At 44.5% G+C, this 27,887-nt stretch overlaps 1 protein-coding gene across 2 annotated transcripts in view; it reads right to left on the reverse strand.

Moving 5' to 3' along the window:
• Positions 1-11,903, reverse strand: part of TBC1D2B (TBC1 domain family member 2B) — a 65,486-nt gene extending 53,583 nt beyond the window's left edge. Inside the window, exon 1 of one of the 2 annotated variants that reach the window (XM_056572883.1) lies at positions 11,333-11,903. In XM_056572883.1, the coding sequence (XP_056428858.1) occupies positions 11,333-11,662 (330 nt within the window). In that variant the 5' untranslated portion in view covers positions 11,663-11,903. Of the gene's footprint in view, positions 1-5,313; positions 5,374-11,332 lie in introns of those variants that run through there. The other variant, XM_056572884.1, reaches the window with a different exon arrangement.
• Positions 11,904-27,887: the final 15,984 nt, after the last annotated feature.

Below are 27,887 nucleotides of genomic sequence, written 5' to 3' on the forward strand. Positions count from 1 at the left end.
GAAAGACATTTAGTTGTCTTGTTTCATCACTCAAAAGGCTCGAAATCTAAATATATAAATAATCTACACAATTATACATACAATTATGTAGTATGTATTTTGTACTGATTCTGGGTATAATTGTGTTTCCCAAACAGTGTGCCTCCAGCTGTTGCAAAACTAAAACTCCCAGCAAGCCTGGACAGCCGAAGGCTGTCCAGGCTTGCTGGGAGTTGTAGTTTTTTAACAGCTGGAGGCACATTATTTTAAAAAAAAATGAAAAAAAGGCTGTATAATAACCTTGAGCTGCAATTTCTATTTCCAGGTGCACATATACTTTCCGAAATGTGAAGGTAACACAAGTATCCACACTTATACTGGAGCAGATCTGACTTTTGTACAGTACAGAGAGCAAATAGCTGTTTACATTACCAAACTGCACCATGCAATATCTCTGAACATCAAACAGTTCTTAATCCTGTTTCCAGCCGACACATTCAACAATGACCTGGAGAACAAAAACCACGAGCCAGAAGAAAGTAAGCTGTGTGTGGGTGATACACGGGAGCCACCTGCCCTACAAGGAACAGGATGCAGAAAGTACAGGAGGTGATTACACCACAGTCTTTATATTGAAACAGCCATGTGACAGAAGTGTAAAGAGCACATAGACAATTGTCACTTGTGACGGATCATCAAAATGTTAAAGAGTACCACTCATGATCTTGTCAAATTTTATAATGCTCCCAGTTCACTGCCCCCATTATGATTAACCACCCCCTGCCTTTATTTTTTTATTATTTTTGTTAGTTTTCTACCTTGATATTGCTCAGTAGTTTCTGCTCAGTCTCAGTCAGATTCACAGACTGGGAAGGGGCGTTACCCAGCAGGCGTGACATCATCTTAAGCCATACAGGGGAGAACACCCCCTTCACTCTGCTACACACAGTCCAGAGCAGTTCTGTGTGTGAGATGAGCTCTTATTGGATAAGGCTGCACACACACACGCCTCAGCATTTCCTGATTTTGGACTTCTTCCAGGCCAGCAGGAGTCCAAAGTCTGTGCAAGAGATGAGGGGAAATGTGCTCTGGACAAGAAGAGAGACACCTAGTGACAATTTTTTTTTCTTTTCTTTTTTTTTTTTTTTAAACAAAGCACATTAGAAAGATTTTTTATTTACCATAAGGAGTGCAATAGCAAAAAAAATTTTAATGAAAGTGGCCATTTAAAGTTTTAGTGCATGATAAGAAAAACATGGCTGGTGGTGTCCAGGAACAGTGCCACACCTTTCTATGGGTTGTGTCCGGAATTTGGCAAAACTATGGAAAAGTCAAAGAGCTTGGAGAGAAACTGGCAGCCTGTTCACCTGCACTAAACCCAATGTACTGGGTTATAGTGCTGTTAAACAGTTTTACATTGAGGGGTCACTTACTCTAATCTGTGGAATAATTTCGGAGTTATGGCCGTTTATTCTTTCTTCGCTTTTGCACAGAGGTGGGAAGCCGGCTCACCAAGCTTCTATGCCTCCTTAATATTCTCTGCCTTGCCTCCCCTGTGATGTGGGAGGGGTAGCAGGTAGGGATCAACCGATTATCGGTTTGGCCGATAATCACGATTTTGGGCATTATCGGTATCGGCAATTACCTTGCCGATATGCCGATAATGCCCCGCCCCCCGCACCGCACCACGACCGCCCCCCCACCGACCCGCCGCACCGCGTTGCACCCCCCACCGCACCGCCCTGGCCCCATTGCCTCCCCCATCCCCAGTTTTATAATTACCTGTTCCCGGGGCCCGGGGTCCACGCTACTTCCGGCTCCTGCTGCGTCCTGCGTTACGCTGTGCGCAATGACGAGTGACGTGATTCATCACGGTGTGGGGCTGGGCAGGGAATATTGAGGAGGCAGAGGAGCTTGTCGAGCCGGCTCCCCGCCTCTATTACAGTGCAAAAGAAATGAAGAATGAACACCCGTAACTCACTTCTTCACAGCATGTCACCTGTTTTTGACTGTTTTCGCATCTGTTCACCCGCACTATAACCCAGTATATTGGGTTTAGTGTGGGTGAACAGGCTGTCAGTTTCTCTTTAAATAGGGGAATTCTTATCACTAATTAATACTATATTGCTAGGATATGCCATCACATTATGATTTGTATGACCTCTGGGACCCCTACCAATTCTGAGAAAGGTTCAGTGTTAAGGCCCCTTCCCAGGGGAATTTTAGTACCAGGTCATTCAAGTGATAGGGGCCAACTGCAGTTCCCTACACAACCAGGAGACACGCGCAACACAGTACAGGGGAAAACTAGAAAAGTTTTCTCAGGATTGTTGGGGGCCAAGAGGTTGTACCCCAATTTATCATAAAAAGATGGCATATACTAGCAATATATTGTCCCTTTGTGATGACCCAGTAACAATGGGGCCCCTTTATTTTGATGGCTGTGGGATTCCCAACAGTTATATCCCATTCAACAAGCAATGGCATTTCTTAGCTAGGAAAAGACCTGTTATGAACATTATCTGGGGACTTTGCAAATCATAAAACAATAAATCTGAAAAGGGACAGAGCATATGTAAGGCTAAAGGAACCTGTTCAGTCCCACTACATTGTACCTGGTGAATGTATGTTCAAATGTTGCCCGTTTTTAAAGTCTATACAATATCTAATTACATATCAGTCCCACAAATAAAGCTTGTGGTTTTTTTCCCAGTGTGGCAAGGTTTAAAAGAAAAAATTGTAATGTAAATATACGTTCACCTTGGGGATGGGTTGTGCCTGCCAGCAGTCAAATATACACCTACTCTAGACAATAGGCATTTCTACACGGGGAAAACATCATAAGGGGTTGCTAACATGCAGCAGCTCTGGCAGCCTTAAGTGGCCCCAAGTATTCCATGGTTAGCTACTCATCTGACGTACCACTTCTTTAGCCTGTAGTGTAATGTACATCAGTACGTCTCCTATCTTGTGGCAAGTTATATGTTGCTGTATTAGAGAGAGCAGGGGCGAATCTATAGAGGTAGCAATCGCTCCAGGGCCCTGGTGCCTAAGGGGGCCCCAAAGCACATATGCCCCATAAGAGACCAGTATTATTATTGGCTGCAAACTACGCCTCAGAGAGAGGTATACACCCTGTAATGTGGTGCTGTATAGCGACACCGCACTGTGACACATAGTGCTATAAGATATGGAACATTGAGGACCTTACTTAAATGGACACTGTCAGAATCAAAATATTTTTATATGTTATAATGCAAATTATGATACAGACCTCAAGAGATATATATATATATGTGTGAGTGTATAGTGACAGACCAGTTGTATATACGGTTTTATATAAAATAAATATTTATTATGATTAGATGTCCAAGCAGGGCCCTTGCTATGGACCGGAACATATATAAATAGATAATAAAAATAAAATATTGTAATAAAAATAGATAAATTATTGCACAATGTGTAAGGGTAAAATGTCCATATAAAACAGCCACCTATTGTGCGATATTGTTATAGTAGCCAGTAATTGAACAGTCTGTTAAACAGCCTTCTATTTCACTGGAACGATGTTGCGGTTTGTAACAAACAGAGCTATTTGTGATGAATCAAGAGTATACTATATCTTGCACCGCTGTATGGGAAAAGGTTCCAGGATGACAGTCCTGTTGGATGACGGACTACGTGCTGCAGACTGGCACAGCCCGATGGTGATGTCCGCGCGGCGTTTTTAGTCTCTGTATCCTCCCGATGTGGCACAGAGTTGCGTGGGGCTGTCTGATGGTGAAAGATGCGGTGAGTGAGGATGCAGGTGAGTGGTGATGCTGACAGGCGGCATCCTCGTGGCTGGGAGCGCACGCCTGAAGAATGTTTCCGATTTCAGGGCGTTCCAGCTGTTGCAAATGTGAAAATGGGTAAAAGTCTTTTTGAGGTGGTCTGTGTGGGCAGGGTTTAGCTGCTATACACTGTCCACACAGACCACCTCACAAAGACTTTGACCAATTTTCGCATTTGCAACAGCTGGAACCCTCTGAAATCACCTATCAGCCTCACCACTTGCCTGCATCCTCACTCACCGCATCTTTCACCATCAGACGGCCGATCGCAACTCTGTCCCACATCGGGAGGATACCGGGACTTCAAATGCCGCGCGGACATCACCATCGGGCCGGCTGCCTAGCTGTGCCAGTCTGCAGCATGGAGTCTGTTTGCTACATTCTTTGTTTGCTACAAACAGCTACATCATTCCAGTGAAATAGAAGGCTGTTTAACAGACAATAGGTGGCTGTTTTATACAGACATTTTACCCTTACACATTGTGCAATAATTCATCTATTTATATATGTTCCAGTCAATAGCAAGGGCCCTGCTTGGACATCTAATCATAATAAATATTAATTTTATATAAAATCATATATACAACTGGTCTGTCACAATATACACACACATATATATATCTCTTGAGGTCTGTATCATAATTTGTATTATTTCTAGTTTTTGGCACACAGGATTACGTGCAACACAAGGAGAGGGAGGGAGAGAGGGAGAGAGAGAGAGCTATATCTATATATATATATATATATATATATATATATATATATATATATATATATATATATATCTATCTATCTATCTATCTATCTATCTATCTATCTATCTATCTATCTATCTATCTATATATATATATATATATATATAAAAATCTTCTATATAGTGGGAGCCTCCCGATCTCCAATTTTTAAAATATTTTTCAAATATTTTTATATGTTGTACATCTTGGCAGAACAGTAACCTTTTTAATATACTTTATAAAAAAATATATCTCCTTTTTATAAAAAAAAGACCACTACAGTTCCACATACCATCCAGAACATAATCCTGTCCTGCTACAGCATGATCTCTGTAACACTTGAAGCACAGGTAGTGACAAAGTTCAGTAAGTGAGGGCGGGACTAGAACTTCTCTGTGCTCACTCCAGTCCTGTCTGTCAGACTACAGCATGAAAACAGAGAGCAGGGGCTTACAGAGAAACCTGCAGTGATTGGATGAAGATATCCAGCACAGCACAGCAGACTCAGGGAGGAAGTGAACACATGGTGAGTGAGGAAGAGCTCAGTGCTTGCCTGAGACACAACCCTTCCTGGGCAGTGGATGTCAAAATGAAGTACATAGAAGCAGAACATAGGTATTTGTCAGCCAAATAAAAATACTTGTCACATAAAAAGACCTAGTGAGTAACATATGTATTAATTTTGCTTTGATATGACAGGTACACTTTAAAAGGTGGACTCCCATGCATACAAGTATGTCAAAGCCCCAGCATGTGTTGTAACTTACCTGTCAGTCCAATCACTAGAGAATAAAGAATGAAGCACTTTCCCAGCACAGCAGTGACAACTGCAGAGAAGCCTATTGAGATAAACAGGTGGTGTAGTAGTACTGTACCTGCACAGCTGCCTAGTGAATGGTAGTGGCATATCCTTACACTATACCATGACTAATATTTGTAAGTAAAGAGTCTTATCGCTGATATGATAATGCCATTTCTCTCTAGCGTATATGTCTTTATAGGATCCACCCACACATACAATGCATAGTTCTACTTTATCAGATGTAAAAAACATTTTCTCTAAAGCAAACACCTTACTCCCAACAGGAACTAACTCCGGACACCTCACTATAAAGCCTTACTGTTTCCATTGTTCTTAGTACAGCATTTTCCCTACTTAGGGTTAGTGAGTTATACTTATTCACTCCATTGAATTAGTGCAAAATATGGCAAACCATTGGTGCTGCCCCTACCATCCCGGACTGGTTCATATATGCATCAAAATCTTCCCTGAATAAAGCAGAGATACAAAGAAACCCTGAGACTCCTGAGAACACTGCATAGATATACTCTGGGGCTGCAGTCACCAGTGCATTGCAATATGTCTCACTTGTGCAATGGTTAAAGGGGTACTCCGCCCCTAGAAATCTTATCCCCTATCCAAAGGAAAGGGGATAAGATGTCTGATCGTGGGGATCCTGCCGCTGGGACCCCCACGATCTATGTGCAGCATTCGGCATTCATTTACAATGCTGGGTGTGGGCGGCGGGGGGTCGTGACATCACGGCCATGCCCCTTGTGATGTCGCGCAACATCCCCTCAATGCAAGTCTATAGGAGGGGCGTGACTACCGTGATGTCGTGAGGGGCGTGGCCTTGATGTCACAACCCCCGCACTCAGCGTTCGGAACAAAATGTTCAGAATGCTGGGACAGCAAAGGGAATAAGAGCAGGATCATCCGTGCTAATCTGAATATACAGCTACATTTGCTACACCCGACTTCCATATGGAATGAGTCGGCGGCATATGCTCATAGCTATGAAACCCTACGGTCACTTGTGAAAAGGCTCTCACCTCCTGGCTGACAGAATGGAGATATGAATATTGATGACGGGGGGGGGGGAATATATGGCCAAAGGGGGTGGGAAGAACATTGCTGAAGGACCCGGGGCCTGCCTTCATTGCACATTAACAATCATAACTAGGACTTCAGGAATGGCTGCACAGATCTGGAAAGGGTAAACAGTGTTTTAAAGGGGTAATCCGCTGCCCCAGAGTTCGGAACATTTTGTTCAGAACACTTGGAGCGGGCGTCGTGATGTCACGGCCACTCCCCTCATGACGCCACGTCACGCCCCCTTGATGCAAGTCTATGTGAGTATCGCCACGCCCCCTCCCATAGACTTGCATTGAGGGGGTGTGGGCAACATCACGAGGGGTGTGGCCGTGACGTCACGACCCCTGCACTAAGTGTTCTAAACGAATGCTGGGTGCTGCACAGAGATCGTGGGGGTCCCAGCTGTGGGACCCCTGCGATCAGACATCTTTAGATAGGGGATAAGATGTATAGGGGCAGGGTGTCCCTTTAATCAGGATCACCCACACTATGAAACTATATATGTAGGTCAGTGTGAGGGATCCTGTAAAAGGGAATGTATTACCAAGATTTTTATACTGAAACATTCTTTTTTTTTTTCTAAACTGTTTCTGATTGTATTTGATTGTTTGTACTTTATTATGGAGGCAGTCGTCTTGTCTGAGCTGTTTTTAACAGAGATAGAGGTATTCTCTACAGCAAGCCCCATGGACTTAGACAACAAAAGACTGACGCTGACCCATTGACTTGAATAGGAAACATTACTGACGTACAGTGTGACCTTTGAATAGGTCATTCAACAGGCTGGGGGTGGCTGAGCTGTGAGCTTCATCTACTTTCCAGCAGCCTCCTCCCAATCACACACAGAACAGGAAGTCTTGGTTAAGTTTTAGGCCTAGTGGCCAGAATGTAAACTGCAAGATTTCAGGTTTATTTTATAATATAGATCAGTGTTTTGCAACAGCTAGTGACACACAGGTTGGAAAACACTAATATTGATAGTAAAATAGAAAATGAGAAAAAAGTGACAAAAAAGAAAATAAAAAAAATATTTGTTTAACTGGATTTAGAGGATTTTCTGACGATATATTCTCTTGACTACTGTATTCAACAATAAGCCAAAGATAGTACAGTAATCCCTCAACTTACAATGGCCTCAACATACAATAGTTTCAACATACATTGGTCTTTTCTGGACCATTGTAAGTTGAAACCAGACTCAACATACAATGTATGGACAGTCCAGATCTGTGAAATGTGTCAATGGCCGGAAGAACTGACCAATCAGAATGGGCATTTTACTGGTAAAACCCCTGTTTTATTGAAGTGCATACACTGACTGGTGTCTGGTAGCGCCTCCTACAGTACTGGAAGGTATTACATGTTCTGTACTCTTTACCTGTGCCAGGGTTCGCTGCTCCTTTGGACACCAGGAGGGACATTTATCAATGTTTGCTTATGTATTCTTTTTTTTAGTAATTTTTTCCTTACTTTTTTTTTGCTTATGTGTGACTTATTTATCAACTGCTTTCAGCCTGTTGATAATTTTCTTTCACGTAAGCAATTTTTCCTTTTTTACTTTGGTAGTAGCTTTTTCTGCTCCATGTTTGAGCTGGAGTAAACTTAGTCAATTTTTAACGCTGTTGCGACTTTTTTTGCGCAGTTGCGACTGTCGCAGTTAATAAATACCTGACTAACCGTAGTCCATTTTAAAATTATTACTACATAGTTAATTTTTGGAAAACTTGCTTTTCTCGCTTTCCAGTCAAAATGTCGCACGAAAAATCGCGTAGTCGCAGTTGCGACAATTTTGAGACAATTATAGTAAAGAAAACCTGACTAAACCCGATGATAAATGTCCATACAGGTGAGGGCGGCTCCATGTTACTTTTTTAGGACATTGGGGGAGATTTAACAAAACCTGTGGAGAGGCAAAGTTGCCCAGTTGCCCAGTTGCCCATAGCAACCAATCAGCTCGCTTCTTTCATTCTTAACAAGGCCTCCAGAGATCCAGACACCATTGCTAATTCCCCCAGCACAATGGAGGTGGGAGCCCGTATACAGAGCTTCTGCTCTCATATGCCGGGCCCACCGTGCACTTAAAGGACAACTGTAGTGGAACACTTTTATATATGCCCGTGCCCAGGCCGCAAAAATAAACAAAATAAACTCATACATACCTTCCTACGAGCCCCCGTTGGTCCGGCAAAGCCTCACGGTCCGGCAGTGCTGATGTCATTCCACTTCCTGGGGACGGGGACGCCGCAGAGCCGTCGGCGTATCACCAGCCGTAGTGATGTCCCGCCCCGACTTGTAATAGGCTGAGCCCACTGTGATGTAAGAAGCTGGCCAGAGCTCCTTACATGACAGTGGGCTCAGCCAATCACCGACCGGGGCGGGACATCACTACGGCCGGTGATACGCCGACGGCTCTGTGGTGACCCCAGGAAGTGGAATGATGTCAGCACTGCCGAACCAACGGGGGATCGTAAAAAAGGTATGTATGAGTTTATTTTGTTTATTTTTGGGGTACGGGCATATATAAAAGTGTACCACTACAGTTGTCCTTTAAATGAGCAAAGGGACTATGAATATTTATGAGGTGGACGGGCATATGGTAGCAAAAAGGGACGGAGACAGGAAAGCTCTGTATACCGATTCCCGCCTTCATTTAGCAATGGTAAATTCAGTCTTAATCTTCGGAACCAGACCACCGAGCAGGGTTACACTTCTTTTTAATCAGCTATAATCCTGTTAATTGGGTTTAGTATGAGTGAACAAGGCATCGGCTTCCGTTTAACCTGTTACGGAAGAAGGAAGTATAGGTGCGCCCTTGCGTCCTGGCACTTAAAGGGGTACTCCACTGGCCAGAGTTCAGAACTAAATGTTCCAACGCTGTTTTCGCCGTGCGGGGATCGACCACGCCCCTCGAGACGTCATGGTTACGTCCCCTAAATGCAAGTCTATGGGAGAGGGCGTGACTATCGTCCCGCCCCCTCCCATAGACTTGCATTGAGGGGGCATGGCTGTGACATCATTAGGGCGTGGTCAAAAAACCGCGTTCAAAACATTTAGTTCTGAATGCTGGCCAGTGGAGTACCTCTTTAAAGGGGTATCAACTGGTGCCAGAAAGATAAACAGATTTGTAAATTACTTCTATTAGAAAAAAATCTTAATCCTTTCAGTACTTAGCTGCTGTATGCTCCAGAGGAAGTTGAGTTGTTCTTTTCTGACTGACCACAGTGCTCTCTGCTGACACCTCTGTCCATGTCAGGAACTGTCCAGAGCAGGATAGGTTTGCTATGGGGATTTGCTCGCACTCTGGACAGTTCCTGATACAGGCAGAGGTGTCAGCAGAGAGCACTGTGGTCAGACAGAAAAGAAATTCAAAAAGAAAAGAACTTCCTCTGTAGTATACAGCAGCTAAGTACAATCTTTTTCAAATCAACTGGTGCCAGAAAGTTAAACAGATTTGTAAATTACTTCTATTAAAAAATCTTAATCTTTCCAGTACTTATCAGCTACTGTATACACAGAGGAAGTTGAGTTGTCCTTTTTTGTCTGACCACAGTGCTCTCTGCTGACACCTCTGTCCATGTCAGGAACTGTCTGGAGCAGTAGAGGTTTGCTATGGGGATTGGCTCCTACTCTAGAGAGTTCCTGACACGGACAGGGGTGTCAGCAGAGAGCACTGTGGTCAGACAAAAAAGAACAACTCAACTTCCTCTGTGTATACAGTAGCTGATAAGTACTAGAAGGATTAAGATTTTTTAATAGTAGTAATTTACAAATCTGTTTAACTTTCTGGAGCCAGTTGATATGAAGAAAGTTTTTTCCACCGGAGTACGCCTTTAAGGCCAAAAGGGGCCATATGTCCTTAAGGGGTTAAGGAATTGCTGAAATTTGAAACAAGCAGTCTCTTCCATGAGAATTGCACAGCACCTGTCACATAAGGCTGCTTTCACACTATAAAATTCATCCGTTTTAAAGATCCGTTTGATGTTCCGTTATGAAAACCCTGAAAATCAGCCATTAAACGTCCGTTAGAAAATCCTATACGTCCGTTAGAAAATCCCGTTATAGTCTATGGGATTTTTACATTATCCGTTTTAATCCGTTATAGTCCGTTATTAATAACGGACATTATTTTGTGACGGAAGATAGTGATGGGAGAATGAGTGCATGCATTATTTCTTCCGTTCATTCTCCCGTCACAAAATAACGTCCGTTATTAATAACGGACTATAACGGATTAAAACGGATAATGTAAAAATCCCATAGACTATAATGGGTTTTCATAACGGATGTTTAATGGCCGATTTTCAGGGTTTTCATAACGGAACATCAAACGGATCTTTAAAACGGATGAATTTTATAGTGTGAAAGCAGCCTAAGCCTGACACCTAACACAAGAAGAATAAGAGATGGCCTTTTCTATGGACACAAGACTGAGCAGAACATTGTCATTCTTGAATCCCTGTTTGTCTATGGATATAAACTGGTTTCCTAATACCTATTAGGGAATCCGGAATTATTAAAGGACAAGTCCAGGACCTTCATCTATTAGCTAGAAAAGAGAGCTGCTACAAAGAGTGTCTTTCACTGTGGAGGACACAGCACGTCCATGCAATACAGTGACAGCTTATTGGTTTCAACAGACACTGTGCAATTCTTCATGTCCCCAGAGATGGCGCTGCAAGGAAAACAAACCTTTACTACCCAGTTCTACAACAGATTACAGTTTACCAGTGGGGTTCTATGCCAGATAAAAGGAATTACTGTGGAACCCTTCTACCGAAAAGGGATTACCCAAAGCAGAGAACCCCTTTAAGTCCCATCTATTTCACAATTCAGCATCAGATTCCCATTACACATTCTATACAGTGTGACTGGTCCCATGATCCATCATTTCCCGACCCCTGGATATTTACCCGCAGGATGGACACTCGTCCGGAGCTGTGGATCTCAAACTGCCCCTCATCTGCCTCCAAGTCATAGCTGAAAGAGGCATCACTGATGTCTAGGTGCCCCAGAGGCTGGGGGTCCTGAGGACTTCTGAAGTAGTAGAGATGGCACCTTCTGGGGTCAAACACAAACCAGCGGTTCTTGAAGCTCCTCAGGGGTCCCTTTCCAGAGAGCTTGGCCAGATGTCCACACAGCCTGGGGGGGAGAGCCTCTCTGGGGGGCTCTCCAGATGATGAAGTCATGTGATCTCCAGTGGGCGGGTCCTGACTACCTCTTCTGTCTTCCATACCTGGCATGTCTGATATCCATCAGTGAGTCCTGTACCCTGTATGTGCAGGCACCCAGCCTCCCTCCTACCGTCTATATCCTGTCAGCCGCACATGTGATCGCCTTTCCTCTCCAGCCCGTACCCTGCACTCACACTACATCTCACAGCCGTCCTGCACGGCACTGACCACTAGGCTCTCCTCATGACTCCCTATCCCCTCATTCACACTCTCCGCTTTCCTCAGCACTCCTCCACGGCGTCCCATGACTGCAAGCCTGCGAAAAGCTTCATGGGAGCTGTAGTTTGACGTCTGGTAAAACCTCATCACGGATTTGACGCCTGAAACTACATTATCCGTCATGCCTAGCGCTGTCAGAAAACTAAAGTTTAAAGGGGCGTGTATTTCCTCCTTTACTAAAAATGGTTGCGGCCAGTTCCTAGCCAACTAGTCACGACCATTGCAAAATAAATATATTAATATTGTTTCCTCCCATAGTGTACAGAGCATTGCCACGTAGGTAGGGCTTGAGCACGTGGCCAGCACAATTGTATACACCAGAATACATTATATATAGATATATATATTTATATTACATGAAGTGGTCTGTGAGGGGTAGATATCTTCTTGTCAGAATCCAATATGGGCAGCACAAGCTATATCAGTGCCCACTGCCCACCTTTCCCCATCTCTATCAGATGGACCAGAGTTTTCTAACCAATGTGCCTCCAGCTGTTGTAAAACTACAACTCCCAGCATGCTCAGACAGCCTTCAGAACCAAGATGGACAATCATTTATTTACTTATTTGGACCTGGCGCCTCTTTTTTTTTATTTTTATCTCCCAACCTAGTTATTCAAAATGATAAGTCTGGGGCTACACAGATTGCAATCTAGCCACAACCCCTTCCATGAGCTGTGATGCAGGCTGGGGCAACTCTTAGATTATTGGTGGTGTGTCGCCCTCAAAATGGCTGTGTAGCCTTAGGCCTCGTTCACATAGCCATTGTGTTCCATTAAAAGGGAGCTCCGTCAGGCTGGGTTCACACCACGTTTTTGCAATACAGTTCCGGTATATGTTTTCAATTTGAAAACCGTATGGAACCGTATTGAAAACCGTATGCCAATCAATGCATCCGGTTGTGTCCGTTTTGCATCTTGTACGGTTTTGTCTGTCTTTTTCCCCAAAACCGTAGCCTACCCCGGATTTTGGTCTGGGGGAAAAACCGCATTGAAACTGTATAGGTTTTTTTAACATGAGAGTCAATGGGAACCGTACAGAACCATATATGCATAAGGTTTCGTCCGGTTTGCACCATACGGTTTTTGACTTTGCACATGCGAGTGCACACCGAAAGTTTTTCTCTCGGAATTTTCAATCAAATAAGTGAAACTTTATTCATAATGGAGTGAAAAATTAAAAATGTATACGTTTTTTTCTTAAAAAACAGAGGCAACCGGACATAATTTTTTAAACCGTATACGGGTTTAATTTTGTACACACGTTTTGATACGGTTTAGTCGGGTTTTGAGGAAACCGTTTTTCATCAAAAACCTTATACGGGAACTGCATTGCAAAAACATGGTGTGAACCCAGCCTCAGAAGTACTGCAAGTACTGCAGTCCAGTTTTTCAACTCCTCTAAAATACCAGACACCGAAAAGACCACATTAAAGTCAATGGGATCTGTAGCGATATGGCAGTGTCAGTTGTGCTCCAACCTGTTAAGGATCCATTTAGTGCAAAAAAAAAAAAAAAAAAAAGGTCCGAACAGGTCGGAGCACAATGGCAGTGTAAACTTAGCCTTCTTATTATAATATCACATACCTCTCACTTCACTCCACCAGATTTTCCATGTCTGAATTTCAAAACCATGTAAAGTCAATCTGTTAAATAGCCCAATATGACTTCACAAGCAGGCACATAACAAACTATAATAATTATAAGAAGCTGGAGAGTGTAAGTAATAGGACGAGTGTTACCAGTTATGGATGTGTCCCTACACTGTCTGGCACTGTCAGCTTTCGTTGGATAGTCTCAGACAATGTTGGAGCATGCTTCCAGGTGGTAACACGTCGGAAAAATTCATCTGCCAACTGATGAGCTGAAGGAAGTCCAGGCAGAGGTACAAAATGAGCCATCTTAGAGAAACAATCAACGTCCACCCAGATGACCTTGAAATTGGAGGAGGACGGCAAATCAGTGATAAACCCATGGCAATGTGGGTCCACGGAAACTCAGGGACGGGTAAAGGCTGTAAGAGACTTGCCGGTTTGCTACGAGGCTTCTTCTCACGAGCATAAATTACACAGGAACGGACATGATGAGCAAAGTTGACTTCTGTATCCCGTAATGGACGCTCTATTTAAAATTTTTCAAACTTCTTAATCTTCAACACAACATGTTACCTTGCATTATCCGACTATATTATTAATTTATGTATTTTTCTACAAGTTACTTTCTGCATCTGGGAAAGCCGAGTATCACAAGCTCTCGGAGAGTGATTACCTTGCGCATCACGTGTTCTGCAAGCTCCATTCACATTCATATGGAGAATCCTGACGTTCCTCTGTATAATCTCTATGTGCGGTGCAAGCCTCATCTCCATGTTTTATCTTCAATTGTAACATCGCGAACCTATGCAATATCCACCGCTGGTGTGCGGTACAAGCCTCATCTCCGATACTGCTGTCAAAAATGTAACTTTGACTGCTACTTTCAAAAAGACTTATGTATATTAGAAGCTAATTCTCCCATCATCCTTCAGCTACTATATTATAGATATTGTCTTTTTAAGTCCTTATTTCTGATTTTAGCTTGGATCGCTCTCTCTACCTGTCCCTATAGTCACATGACTTACCTGAACTGTATACCCCTCCCCCTTATAGCTCCACCTACAAAATCTTTGGCGTTTTATTTTTTATTTTTTTAGTGTATACATACTTACTTTTTTGTTGTCTAAGTCTAATGCCAATCTGAGGAAGGGCTAATTATACCCGAAACGCGTCATTGGTCAAATAAAAGATTAATTTTACATGAATCAGTTGGGAGAAGCAGCGCCTAGAGAGGGACCTTTCCATTTGTTTTTCTAGAATACATCAGTGAGAACCTACAGAAGGGCTTCATTCAGAAGTCTACCTCTTCTACTGGAGCCGGTTTCTTTTTTATGGAAAAAAAGGACGGTTCTCTCCATCCCTACATTGATTACCGGGGACTTAATAAGATCACCATCAAGAACCGGTACCCTCTCCCACTGATCTCAGAACTATTCGATCGCCTATGGGGAGCCAAGATTTTCACCAAGTTGGACTTGCGAGGGGCGTATAACCTTATCAGAATCCGGGAAGGAGACGAGTGGAAGATGGCTTTTAATACCCGTGATAGGCATTATGAGTACCTTGTTATGCCGTTTGGTCTCTGTAATGCCCCTGCCGTTTTTCAAGAATTTGTCAATGACATTTTCCAAGATCTCCTTTACACTTGCGTTGTGGTGTATCTGGACGATATCTTTATCTTCTCGCCCAACTTGGAAGTTCATCGCACTCATGTGCGACAGATCCTGCAACGCTTTCGGAGCAACCGTCTCTATGTCAAGCTCGAGAAATGTCTCTTCGAGAAGTCGACTCTGCCATTGCTCGGCTATATTGTCTCCAACCAAGGACTTCGGATGGATCCTGACAAGCTGTCTTCGGTTCTAACCTGGCCGCAACCTTCTGTTCTGTGGGCTATTCAATGCTTCCTTGGCTTTGCCAACTATTATCGGCAGTTCATTCTGCACTTCTCCACCCTGGTAGCTCCGATTGTGGCTCTTACCAAGAGAGGTGCCAATCCCAAGTCCTTGCCCCCTACTGCGGAGGAGGCTTTTTCTCGTTTGAAGTCGGCATTTGCCTCTGCACCTGTTCTGACGAGACCTGACCTGGACAAGCCGTTCTACCTTGAAGTGGATGCCTCTTCTGTAGGAGCCAGAGCAGTTTTGGCTCAGAAATCTTCCAAGGGCAAAACGGTGACTTGCAGCTTCTTCTCTAAAACATTCTCTCCTGCTGAGAGGAATTAAACCATCGGTGATCAGAAACTCTTGGCCATTAAGCTCGCTCTGGAAGAATGGCATCACTTGTTAGAGGGAGCTACTCATCCTATCAATATCTATACAGACCATAAAAATCTTCTTTTCTTACAGTCCGCACAACGTCTGAACCCCTGGCAGGCTAGGTGGTCACTTTTCTTTTTCGACCTGCACACAAGAACATCAGAGCCGATGCCCTCTCTTGAGCTTCCGATGTGGTGGGCCAGGAACCTATAGTTCATCATTTTGTGTCTCCAGATTGATTGGTTACAGCAGTTCTGGTCAATCTTCAGCAAGTTCCCCCAGGAAAGACTTTTGTGCCAACTCGCCTTAGGACTAAGGTGCTGAACTGGGGACATTCTTCTTTATTGGCCGGTCTAATAAAGTATAAATGAGTGTAGTCATAAGGTGCAGAGAAAATGGGTTAAAAACTGTATTGACATTGAACTGTATACCCCTCCCCCTTATAGCTCCCCCTGCCAAATCCTTTTTTCCATTTTTTTCCATTTTTTTTTAAGTGTATATATACTTGCTTTTTTGTTGTCTAAATTATGCCAATCTGAGGAAGGGTTAATACCCGAAACGCGTCATTGGTCAAATAAAAGATTCATTTTACATGACTATTTCGTCTGAGTGAATCAGTTGGGAGAAGCAGCGCCTAGAGAGGGACCTTTCCATTTGTTTTTCTGCACTACCTGTGGACAGTCCTGCATCTGTCTCAACTTCCCTACGGCATTGCAGCACTCCCGGGAATCCTCCACAATTTTGCACCCAACCTAATGGGGCGATATGCGCATATTTATTGTGCTCAAGGTGAGCACAATACCAGCATTTTAACAACCTCATTTGGTACATTGGGATAATGCACTAGGCGCCTTGTGCGATTCTTTTTGTCTCCTTTCTCCACTGATGTATTCTGACATGGCCCGTGTCTCAGGAGCTGACAAGGGATAGATTCTTCCCCAAGGGGCGAAGAACCCAGCAGAAGCTCAAAAGGACAATCATAGGGACGATGAGGATGAAGACTCTCTGCTTGCTTCTCGCAAAACACGTCAGTGAAGTCTTGGTATAGGGTAGGCAGACCAGGCAGAGAGGAGCTAGGAATCGGATGCTTCAGTTGAATAGTCTCCAGACAGCAGTTCAATTCTGGTCCCAACGAGAGACTTCTCCGGAGCACCAATCTAGAACCAGGGTGTGGCATTGCAGCCATGGTAGACCGAGGAGAACCAAGGAAGAACGGTGAGAGAGCACATAGAACTTGATCCACTCCTTGTGTATAGCACCCACTTGCATCTTCAAAGGTTCAGTGTTGTACTTCACTGAGGAATTCAGGCACTCCCCATTGTTAGTAGAGATGTACAGAGGCTCAGAGAGTTGTGAGACTGGGAGATTATATTTATGGACCAGAGAGGCATCCACCAAGTTCCCTGCTGAACCAGAGTCCACAAAAGCAGAAACGAGAGACCGTTAGAGGAGAAGAGCCGGACAGGCATATATAAGCGAGGAGAGGGAGTATTCACACCTAGAAACGCCTCTTCCATGTTCCCGGACGCTGAGGCCGAAAAGGGCAGTTATTGCGAAATTGCTCCGGGCTGGCACAGTACAGGCACAGATTCTCTTCCCATTGGCGTGATCTCTCTTGTGGGGACAGGTGAGCTCAATCCACCTGCATAGGCTCTTCGGCAGAAGGCAAAGAAGTAGGCAGGGGCAGCCGCTGAAACACCGGAGCCAAACGGGGAAGACGACGTGAACGAGCAGGTTCACGTTCTTGAATGAGCTCCACTTTCTTCTCGGCAAAACGCACATCAATGTGTTCAGCTAGCAGAATCAATTCAGACAGTGAAGATGGTGGGTCCTGTGTGGCCAGGGCATCCTTTACCCTGCTAAGAAAGTCCCTTCTTGAAGGTGTCACACAGGGCTGCATCATTCCAATTCAGAAGCTAGAGTACGGAATTGGACCACATAGAGGAATCCCCTTGACGGAGGTTCAAGAGCGCGGTTTCAGCCGAGGAAGAACGTGCTGGCTCCTCAAAGACACTGTGGAATTTTGAAAGGAAAGCTTGCAGATCGGTCGTCCCCGGATCACCTTTGTCCCAGAGCGGAGTAGCCCAGGCCAGCGCCTTACCGGAAAGAAGGCTCACCACAAAAGCCACTTTTGCACGTTCAGATGGGAACTGGTCAGACATGAGTTGCATGTGCATAGAGCACTGGGTGACGAAGCCTCTGCACAATTTAGGATCCCCTTCATACTTGGTTGCCAGAGACAGGCGAAGTTTGGGACCAAGGGATGCTTCGGAAGTTGCTGTCCCTGAAGGAGCCACAGGAGCGGGTTGCTGCTATTGCTGCTGCTGCTGACAGACACAGAAAACCTTCTTGCCACAGCTTGCATTGATGTGCCATCCTGGATGAGCTGCACTACCTGAGCCACTTGTGTGGGTTGTAGGCTCAGTCTCATGCTACCACTAGAGTGAATGCACCGCCAGCATTAAAAAATGACCAAAACATCAGCCATGAAGCATAGGAACTGAAAAGTGGTCTGTGGTCACCACCTGCAGAACCACTCCTTTATTGGGGGTGTCTTGCTAATTGCCTATAATTTCCAACTGTTGTCTGTTCCATTTGCCCAACAGCATGTAAAATTGATTGTCTATCAGTGTTGCTTCCTGAGTGGACAGTGTGATTTCACAGAAGTGTGATTGACTTGGAGTTACATTGTGTTGTTAAAGTACACACGTTTTGATACGGTTTAGTCGGGTTTTGAGGAAACCGTTTTTCATCAAAAACCTTATACGGGAACTGCATTGCAAAAACATGGTGTGAACCCAGCCTCAGAAGTACTGCAAGTACTGCAGTCCAGTTTTTCAACTCCTCTAAAATACCAGACACCGAAAAGACCACATTAAAGTCAATGGGATCTGTAGCGATATGGCAGTGTCAGTTGTGCTCCAACCTGTTAAGGATCCATTTAGTGCAAAAAAAAAAAAAAAAAAAAGGTCCGAACAGGTCGGAGCACAATGGCAGTGTAAACTTAGCATTCTTATTATAATATCACATACCTCTCACTTCACTCCACCAGATTTTCCATGTCTGAATTTCAAAACCATGTAAAGTCAATCTGTTAAATAGCCCAATATGACTTCACAAGCAGGCACATAACAAACTATAATAATTATAAGAAGCTGGAGAGTGTAAGTAATAGGACGAGTGTTACCAGTTATGGATGTGTCCCTACACTGTCTGGCACTGTCAGCTTTCGTTGGATAGTCTCAGACAATGTTGGAGCATGCTTCCAGGTGGTAACACGTCGGAAAAATTGATCTGCCAACTGATGAGCTGAAGGAAGTCCAGGCAGAGGTACAAAATGAGCCATCTTAGAGAAACAATCAACGTCCACCCAGATGACCTTGAAATTGGAGGAGGACGGCAAATCAGTGATAAACCCATGGCAATGTGGGTCCACGGAAACTCAGGGACGGGTAAAGGCTGTAAGAGACTTGCCGGTTTGCTACGAGGCTTCTTCTCACGAGCATAAATTACACAGGAACGGACATGATGAGCAAAGTTGACTTCTGTATCCCGTAATGGACGCTCTATTTAAAATTTTTCAAACTTCTTAATCTTCAACACAACATGTTACCTTGCATTATCCGACTATATTATTAATTTATGTATTTTTCTACAAGTTACTTTCTGCATCTGGGAAAGCCGAGTATCACAAGCTCTCGGAGAGTGATTACCTTGCGCATCACATGTTCTGCAAGCTCCATTCACATTCATATGGAGAATCCTGACGTTCCTCTGTATAATCTCTATGTGCGGTGCAAGCCTCATCTCCATGTTTTATCTTCAATTGTAACATCGCGAACCTATGCAATATCCACCGCTGGTGTGCGGTACAAGCCTCATCTCCGATACTGCTGTCAAAAATGTAACTTTGACTGCTACTTTCAAAAAGACTTATGTATATTAGAAGCTAATTCTCCCATCATCCTTCAGCTACTATATTATAGATATTGTCTTTTTAAGTCCTTATTTCTGATTTTAGCTTGGATCGCTCTCTCTACCTGTCCCTATAGTCACATGACTTACCTGAACTGTATACCCCTCCCCCTTATAGCTCCACCTACAAAATCTTTGGCGTTTTATTTTTTATTTTTTTAGTGTATACATACTTACTTTTTTGTTGTCTAAGTCTAATGCCAATCTGAGGAAGGGCTAATTATACCCGAAACGCGTCATTGGTCAAATAAAAGATTAATTTTACATGAATCAGTTGGGAGAAGCAGCGCCTAGAGAGGGACCTTTCCATTTGTTTTTCTAGAATACATCAGTGAGAACCTACAGAAGGGCTTCATTCAGAAGTCTACCTCTTCTACTGGAGCCGGTTTCTTTTTTATGGAAAAAAAGGACGGTTCTCTCCATCCCTACATTGATTACCGGGGACTTAATAAGATCACCATCAAGAACCGGTACCCTCTCCCACTGATCTCAGAACTATTCGATCGCCTATGGGGAGCCAAGATTTTCACCAAGTTGGACTTGCGAGGGGCGTATAACCTTATCAGAATCCGGGAAGGAGACGAGTGGAAGATGGCTTTTAATACCCGTGATAGGCATTATGAGTACCTTGTTATGCCGTTTGGTCTCTGTAATGCCCCTGCCGTTTTTCAAGAATTTGTCAATGACATTTTCCAAGATCTCCTTTACACTTGCGTTGTGGTGTATCTGGACGATATCTTTATCTTCTCGCCCAACTTGGAAGTTCATCGCACTCATGTGCGACAGATCCTGCAACGCTTTCGGAGCAACCGTCTCTATGTCAAGCTCGAGAAATGTCTCTTCGAGAAGTCGACTCTGCCATTGCTCGGCTATATTGTCTCCAACCAAGGACTTCGGATGGATCCTGACAAGCTGTCTTCGGTTCTAACCTGGCCGCAACCTTCTGTTCTGTGGGCTATTCAATGCTTCCTTGGCTTTGCCAACTATTATCGGCAGTTCATTCTGCACTTCTCCACCCTGGTAGCTCCGATTGTGGCTCTTACCAAGAGAGGTGCCAATCCCAAGTCCTTGCCCCCTACTGCGGAGGAGGCTTTTTCTCGTTTGAAGTCGGCATTTGCCTCTGCACCTGTTCTGACGAGACCTGACCTGGACAAGCCGTTCTACCTTGAAGTGGATGCCTCTTCTGTAGGAGCCAGAGCAGTTTTGGCTCAGAAATCTTCCAAGGGCAAAACGGTGACTTGCAGCTTCTTCTCTAAAACATTCTCTCCTGCTGAGAGGAATTAAACCATCGGTGATCAGAAACTCTTGGCCATTAAGCTCGCTCTGGAAGAATGGCATCACTTGTTAGAGGGAGCTACTCATCCTATCAATATCTATACAGACCATAAAAATCTTCTTTTCTTACAGTCCGCACAACGTCTGAACCCCTGGCAGGCTAGGTGGTCACTTTTCTTTTTCGACCTGCACACAAGAACATCAGAGCCGATGCCCTCTCTTGAGCTTCCGATGTGGTGGGCCAGGAACCTATAGTTCATCATTTTGTGTCTCCAGATTGATTGGTTACAGCAGTTCTGGTCAATCTTCAGCAAGTTCCCCCAGGAAAGACTTTTGTGCCAACTCGCCTTAGGACTAAGGTGCTGAACTGGGGACATTCTTCTTTATTGGCCGGTCTAATAAAGTATAAATGAGTGTAGTCATAAGGTGCAGAGAAAATGGGTTAAAAACTGTATTGACATTGAACTGTATACCCCTCCCCCTTATAGCTCCCCCTGCCAAATCCTTTTTTCCATTTTTTTCCATTTTTTTTTAAGTGTATATATACTTGCTTTTTTGTTGTCTAAATTATGCCAATCTGAGGAAGGGTTAATACCCGAAACGCGTCATTGGTCAAATAAAAGATTCATTTTACATGACTATTTCGTCTGAGTGAATCAGTTGGGAGAAGCAGCGCCTAGAGAGGGACCTTTCCATTTGTTTTTCTGCACTACCTGTGGACAGTCCTGCATCTGTCTCAACTTCCCTACGGCATTGCAGCACTCCCGGGAATCCTCCACAATTTTGCACCCAACCTAATGGGGCGATATGCGCATATTTATTGTGCTCAAGGTGAGCACAATACCAGCATTTTAACAACCTCATTTGGTACATTGGGATAATGCACTAGGCGCCTTGTGCGATTCTTTTTGTCTCCTTTCTCCACTGATGTATTCTGACATGGCCCGTGTCTCAGGAGCTGACAAGGGATAGATTCTTCCCCAAGGGGCGAAGAACCCAGCAGAAGCTCAAAAGGACAATCATAGGGACGATGAGGATGAAGACTCTCTGCTTGCTTCTCGCAAAACACGTCAGTGAAGTCTTGGTATAGGGTAGGCAGACCAGGCAGAGAGGAGCTAGGAATCGGATGCTTCAGTTGAATAGTCTCCAGACAGCAGTTCAATTCTGGTCCCAACGAGAGACTTCTCCGGAGCACCAATCTAGAACCAGGGTGTGGCATTGCAGCCATGGTAGACCGAGGAGAACCAAGGAAGAACGGTGAGAGAGCACATAGAACTTGATCCACTCCTTGTGTATAGCACCCACTTGCATCTTCAAAGGTTCAGTGTTGTACTTCACTGAGGAATTCAGGCACTCCCCATTGTTAGTAGAGATGTACAGAGGCTCAGAGAGTTGTGAGACTGGGAGATTATATTTATGGACCAGAGAGGCATCCACCAAGTTCCCTGCTGAACCAGAGTCCACAAAAGCAGAAACGAGAGACCGTTAGAGGAGAAGAGCCGGACAGGCATATATAAGCGAGGAGAGGGAGTATTCACACCTAGAAACGCCTCTTCCATGTTCCCGGACGCTGAGGCCGAAAAGGGCAGTTATTGCGAAATTGCTCCGGGCTGGCACAGTACAGGCACAGATTCTCTTCCCATTGGCGTGATCTCTCTTGTGGGGACAGGTGAGCTCAATCCACCTGCATAGGCTCTTCGGCAGAAGGCAAAGAAGTAGGCAGGGGCAGCCGCTGAAACACCGGAGCCAAACGGGGAAGACGACGTGAACGAGCAGGTTCACGTTCTTGAATGAGCTCCACTTGCTTCTCGGCAAAACGCACATCAATGTGTTCAGCTAGCAGAATCAATTCAGACAGGGAAGATGGTGGGTCCTGTGTGGCCAGGGCATCCTTTACCCTGCTAAGAAAGTCCCTTCTTGAAGGTGTCACACAGGGCTGCATCATTCCAATTCAGAAGCTAGAGTACGGAATTGGACCACATAGAGGAATCCCCTTGACGGAGGTTCAAGAGCGCGGTTTCAGCCGAGGAAGAACGTGCTGGCTCCTCAAAGACACTGTGGAATTTTGAAAGGAAAGCTTGCAGATCGGTCGTCCCCGGATCACCTTTGTCCCAGAGCGGAGTAGCCCAGGCCAGCGCCTTACCGGAAAGAAGGCTCACCACAAAAGCCACTTTTGCACGTTCAGATGGGAACTGGTCAGACATGAGTTGCATGTGCATAGAGCACTGGGTGACGAAGCCTCTGCACAATTTAGGATCCCCTTCATACTTGGTTGCCAGAGACAGGCGAAGTTTGGGACCAAGGGATGCTTCGGAAGTTGCTGTCCCTGAAGGAGCCACAGGAGCGGGTTGCTGCTATTGCTGCTGCTGCTGCTGACAGACACAGAAAACCTTCTTGCCACAGCTTGCATTGATGTGCCATCCTGGATGAGCTGCACTACCTGAGCCACTTGTGTGGGTTGTAGGCTCAGTCTCATGCTACCACTAGAGTGAATGCACCGCCAGCATTAAAAAATGACCAAAACATCAGCCATGAAGCATAGGAACTGAAAAGTGGTCTGTGGTCACCACCTGCAGAACCACTCCTTTATTGGGGGTGTCTTGCTAATTGCCTATAATTTCCAACTGTTGTCTGTTCCATTTGCCCAACAGCATGTAAAATTGATTGTCTATCAGTGTTGCTTCCTGAGTGGACAGTGTGATTTCACAGAAGTGTGATTGACTTGGAGTTACATTGTGTTGTTAAAGTACACACGTTTTGATACGGTTTAGTCGGGTTTTGAGGAAACCGTTTTTCATCAAAAACCTTATACAGGAACTGCATTGCAAAAACATGGTGTGAACCCAGCCTCAGAAGTACTGCAAGTACTGCAGTCCAGTTTTTCAACTCCTCTAAAATACCAGACACCGAAAAGACCACATTAAAGTCAATGGGATCTGTAGCGATATGGCAGTGTCAGTTGTGCTCCAACCTGTTAAGGATCCATTTAGTGCAAAAAAAAAAAAAAAAAAAAAGGTCCGAACAGGTCGGAGCACAATGGCAGTGTAAACTTAGCCTTCTTATTATAATATCACATACCTCTCACTTCACTCCACCAGATTTTCCATGTCTGAATTTCAAAACCATGTAAAGTCAATCTGTTAAATAGCCCAATATGACTTCACAAGCAGGCACATAACAAACTATAATAATTATAAGAAGCTGGAGAGTGTAAGTAATAGGACGAGTGTTACCAGTTATGGATGTGTCCCTACACTGTCTGGCACTGTCAGCTTTCGTTGGATAGTCTCAGACAATGTTGGAGCATGCTTCCAGGTGGTAACACGTCGGAAAAATTGATCTGCCAACTGATGAGCTGAAGGAAGTCCAGGCAGAGGTACAAAATGAGCCATCTTAGAGAAACAATCAACGTCCACCCAGATGACCTTGAAATTGGAGGAGGACGGCAAATCAGTGATAAACCCATGGCAATGTGGGTCCACGGAAACTCAGGGACGGGTAAAGGCTGTAAGAGAGTTGCCGGTTTGCTACGAGGCTTCTTCTCACGAGCATAAATTACACAGGAACGGACATGATGAGCAAAGTTGACTTCTGTATCCCGTAATGGACGCTCTATTTAAAATTTTTCAAACTTCTTAATCTTCAACACAACATGTTACCTTGCATTATCCGACTATATTATTAATTTATGTATTTTTCTACAAGTTACTTTCTGCATCTGGGAAAGCCGAGTATCACAAGCTCTCGGAGAGTGATTACCTTGCGCATCACATGTTCTGCAAGCTCCATTCACATTCATATGGAGAATCCTGACGTTCCTCTGTATAATCTCTATGTGCGGTGCAAGCCTCATCTCCATGTTTTATCTTCAATTGTAACATCGCGAACCTATGCAATATCCACCGCTGGTGTGCGGTACAAGCCTCATCTCCGATACTGCTGTGAACAATTTAACTTTGACTGCTACTTTCAAAAAGACTTATGTATATTAGAAGCTAATTCTCCCATCATCCTTCAGCTACTATATTATAGATATTGTCTTTTTAAGTCCTTATTTCTGATTTTAGCTTGGATCGCTCTCTCTACCTGTCCCTATAGTCACATGACTTACCTGAACTGTATACCCCTCCCCCTTATAGCTCCACCTACAAAATCTTTGGCGTTTTATTTTTTATTTTTTTAGTGTATACATACTTACTTTTTTGTTGTCTAAGTCTAATGCCAATCTGAGGAAGGGCTAATTATACCCGAAACGCGTCATTGGTCAAATAAAAGATTAATTTTACATGAATCAGTTGGGAGAAGCAGCGCCTAGAGAGGGACCTTTCCATTTGTTTTTCTAGAATACATCAGTGAGAACCTACAGAAGGGCTTCATTCAGAAGTCTACCTCTTCTACTGGAGCCGGTTTCTTTTTTATGGAAAAAAAGGACGGTTCTCTCCATCCCTACATTGATTACCGGGGACTTAATAAGATCACCATCAAGAACCGGTACCCTCTCCCACTGATCTCAGAACTATTCGATCGCCTATGGGGAGCCAAGATTTTCACCAAGTTGGACTTGCGAGGGGCGTATAACCTTATCAGAATCCGGGAAGGAGACGAGTGGAAGATGGCTTTTAATACCCGTGATAGGCATTATGAGTACCTTGTTATGCCGTTTGGTCTCTGTAATGCCCCTGCCGTTTTTCAAGAATTTGTCAATGACATTTTCCAAGATCTCCTTTACACTTGCGTTGTGGTGTATCTGGACGATATCTTTATCTTCTCGCCCAACTTGGAAGTTCATCGCACTCATGTGCGACAGATCCTGCAACGCTTTCGGAGCAACCGTCTCTATGTCAAGCTCGAGAAATGTCTCTTCGAGAAGTCGACTCTGCCATTGCTCGGCTATATTGTCTCCAACCAAGGACTTCGGATGGATCCTGACAAGCTGTCTTCGGTTCTAACCTGGCCGCAACCTTCTGTTCGGTGGGCTATTCAATGCTTCCTTGGCTTTGCCAACTATTATCGGCAGTTCATTCTGCACTTCTCCACCCTGGTAGCTCCGATTGTGGCTCTTACCAAGAGAGGTGCCAATCCCAAGTCCTTGCCCCCTACTGCGGAGGAGGCTTTTTCTCGTTTGAAGTCGGCATTTGCCTCTGCACCTGTTCTGACGAGACCTGACCTGGACAAGCCGTTCTACCTTGAAGTGGATGCCTCTTCTGTAGGAGCCAGAGCAGTTTTGGCTCAGAAATCTTCCAAGGGCAAAACGGTGACTTGCAGCTTCTTCTCTAAAACATTCTCTCCTGCTGAGAGGAATTAAACCATCGGTGATCAGAAACTCTTGGCCATTAAGCTCGCTCTGGAAGAATGGCATCACTTGTTAGAGGGAGCTACTCATCCTATCAATATCTATACAGACCATAAAAATCTTCTTTTCTTACAGTCCGCACAACGTCTGAACCCCTGGCAGGCTAGGTGGTCACTTTTCTTTTTCGACCTGCACACAAGAACATCAGAGCCGATGCCCTCTCTTGAGCTTCCGATGTGGTGGGCCAGGAACCTATAGTTCATCATTTTGTGTCTCCAGATTGATTGGTTACAGCAGTTCTGGTCAATCTTCAGCAAGTTCCCCCAGGAAAGACTTTTGTGCCAACTCGCCTTAGGACTAAGGTGCTGAACTGGGGACATTCTTCTTTATTGGCCGGTCTAATAAAGTATAAATGAGTGTAGTCATAAGGTGCAGAGAAAATGGGTTAAAAACTGTATTGACATTGAACTGTATATCCCTCCCCCTTATAGCTCCCCCTGCCAAATCCTTTTTTCCATTTTTTTCCATTTTTTTTTAAGTGTATATATACTTGCTTTTTTGTTGTCTAAATTATGCCAATCTGAGGAAGGGTTAATACCCGAAACGCGTCATTGGTCAAATAAAAGATTCATTTTACATGACTATTTCGTCTGAGTGAATCAGTTGGGAGAAGCAGCGCCTAGAGAGGGACCTTTCCATTTGTTTTTCTGCACTACCTGTGGACAGTCCTGCATCTGTCTCAACTTCCCTACGGCATTGCAGCACTCCCGGGAATCCTCCACAATTTTGCACCCAACCTAATGGGGCGATATGCGCATATTTATTGTGCTCAAGGTGAGCACAATACCAGCATTTTAACAACCTCATTTGGTACATTGGGATAATGCACTAGGCGCCTTGTGCGATTCTTTTTGTCTCCTTTCTCCACTGATGTATTCTGACATGGCCCGTGTCTCAGGAGCTGACAAGGGATAGATTCTTCCCCAAGGGGCGAAGAACCCAGCAGAAGCTCAAAAGGACAATCATAGGGACGATGAGGATGAAGACTCTCTGCTTGCTTCTCGCAAAACACGTCAGTGAAGTCTTGGTATAGGGTAGGCAGACCAGGCAGAGAGGAGCTAGGAATCGGATGCTTCAGTTGAATAGTCTCCAGACAGCAGTTCAATTCTGGTCCCAACGAGAGACTTCTCCGGAGCACCAATCTAGAACCAGGGTGTGGCATTGCAGCCATGGTAGACCGAGGAGAACCAAGGAAGAACGGTGAGAGAGCACATAGAACTTGATCCACTCCTTGTGTATAGCACCCACTTGCATCTTCAAAGGTTCAGTGTTGTACTTCACTGAGGAATTCAGGCACTCCCCATTGTTAGTAGAGATGTACAGAGGCTCAGAGAGTTGTGAGACTGGGAGATTATATTTATGGACCAGAGAGGCATCCACCAAGTTCCCTGCTGAACCAGAGTCCACAAAAGCAGAAACGAGAGACCGTTAGAGGAGAAGAGCCGGACAGGCATATATAAGCGAGGAGAGGGAGTATTCACACCTAGAAACGCCTCTTCCATGTTCCCGGACGCTGAGGCCGAAAAGGGCAGTTATTGCGAAATTGCTCCGGGCTGGCACAGTACA

This window comes from Hyla sarda, chromosome 4, assembly GCF_029499605.1.
Source record: "Hyla sarda isolate aHylSar1 chromosome 4, aHylSar1.hap1, whole genome shotgun sequence".
Classification (NCBI taxonomy): Eukaryota; Metazoa; Chordata; class Amphibia; order Anura; family Hylidae; genus Hyla; species Hyla sarda.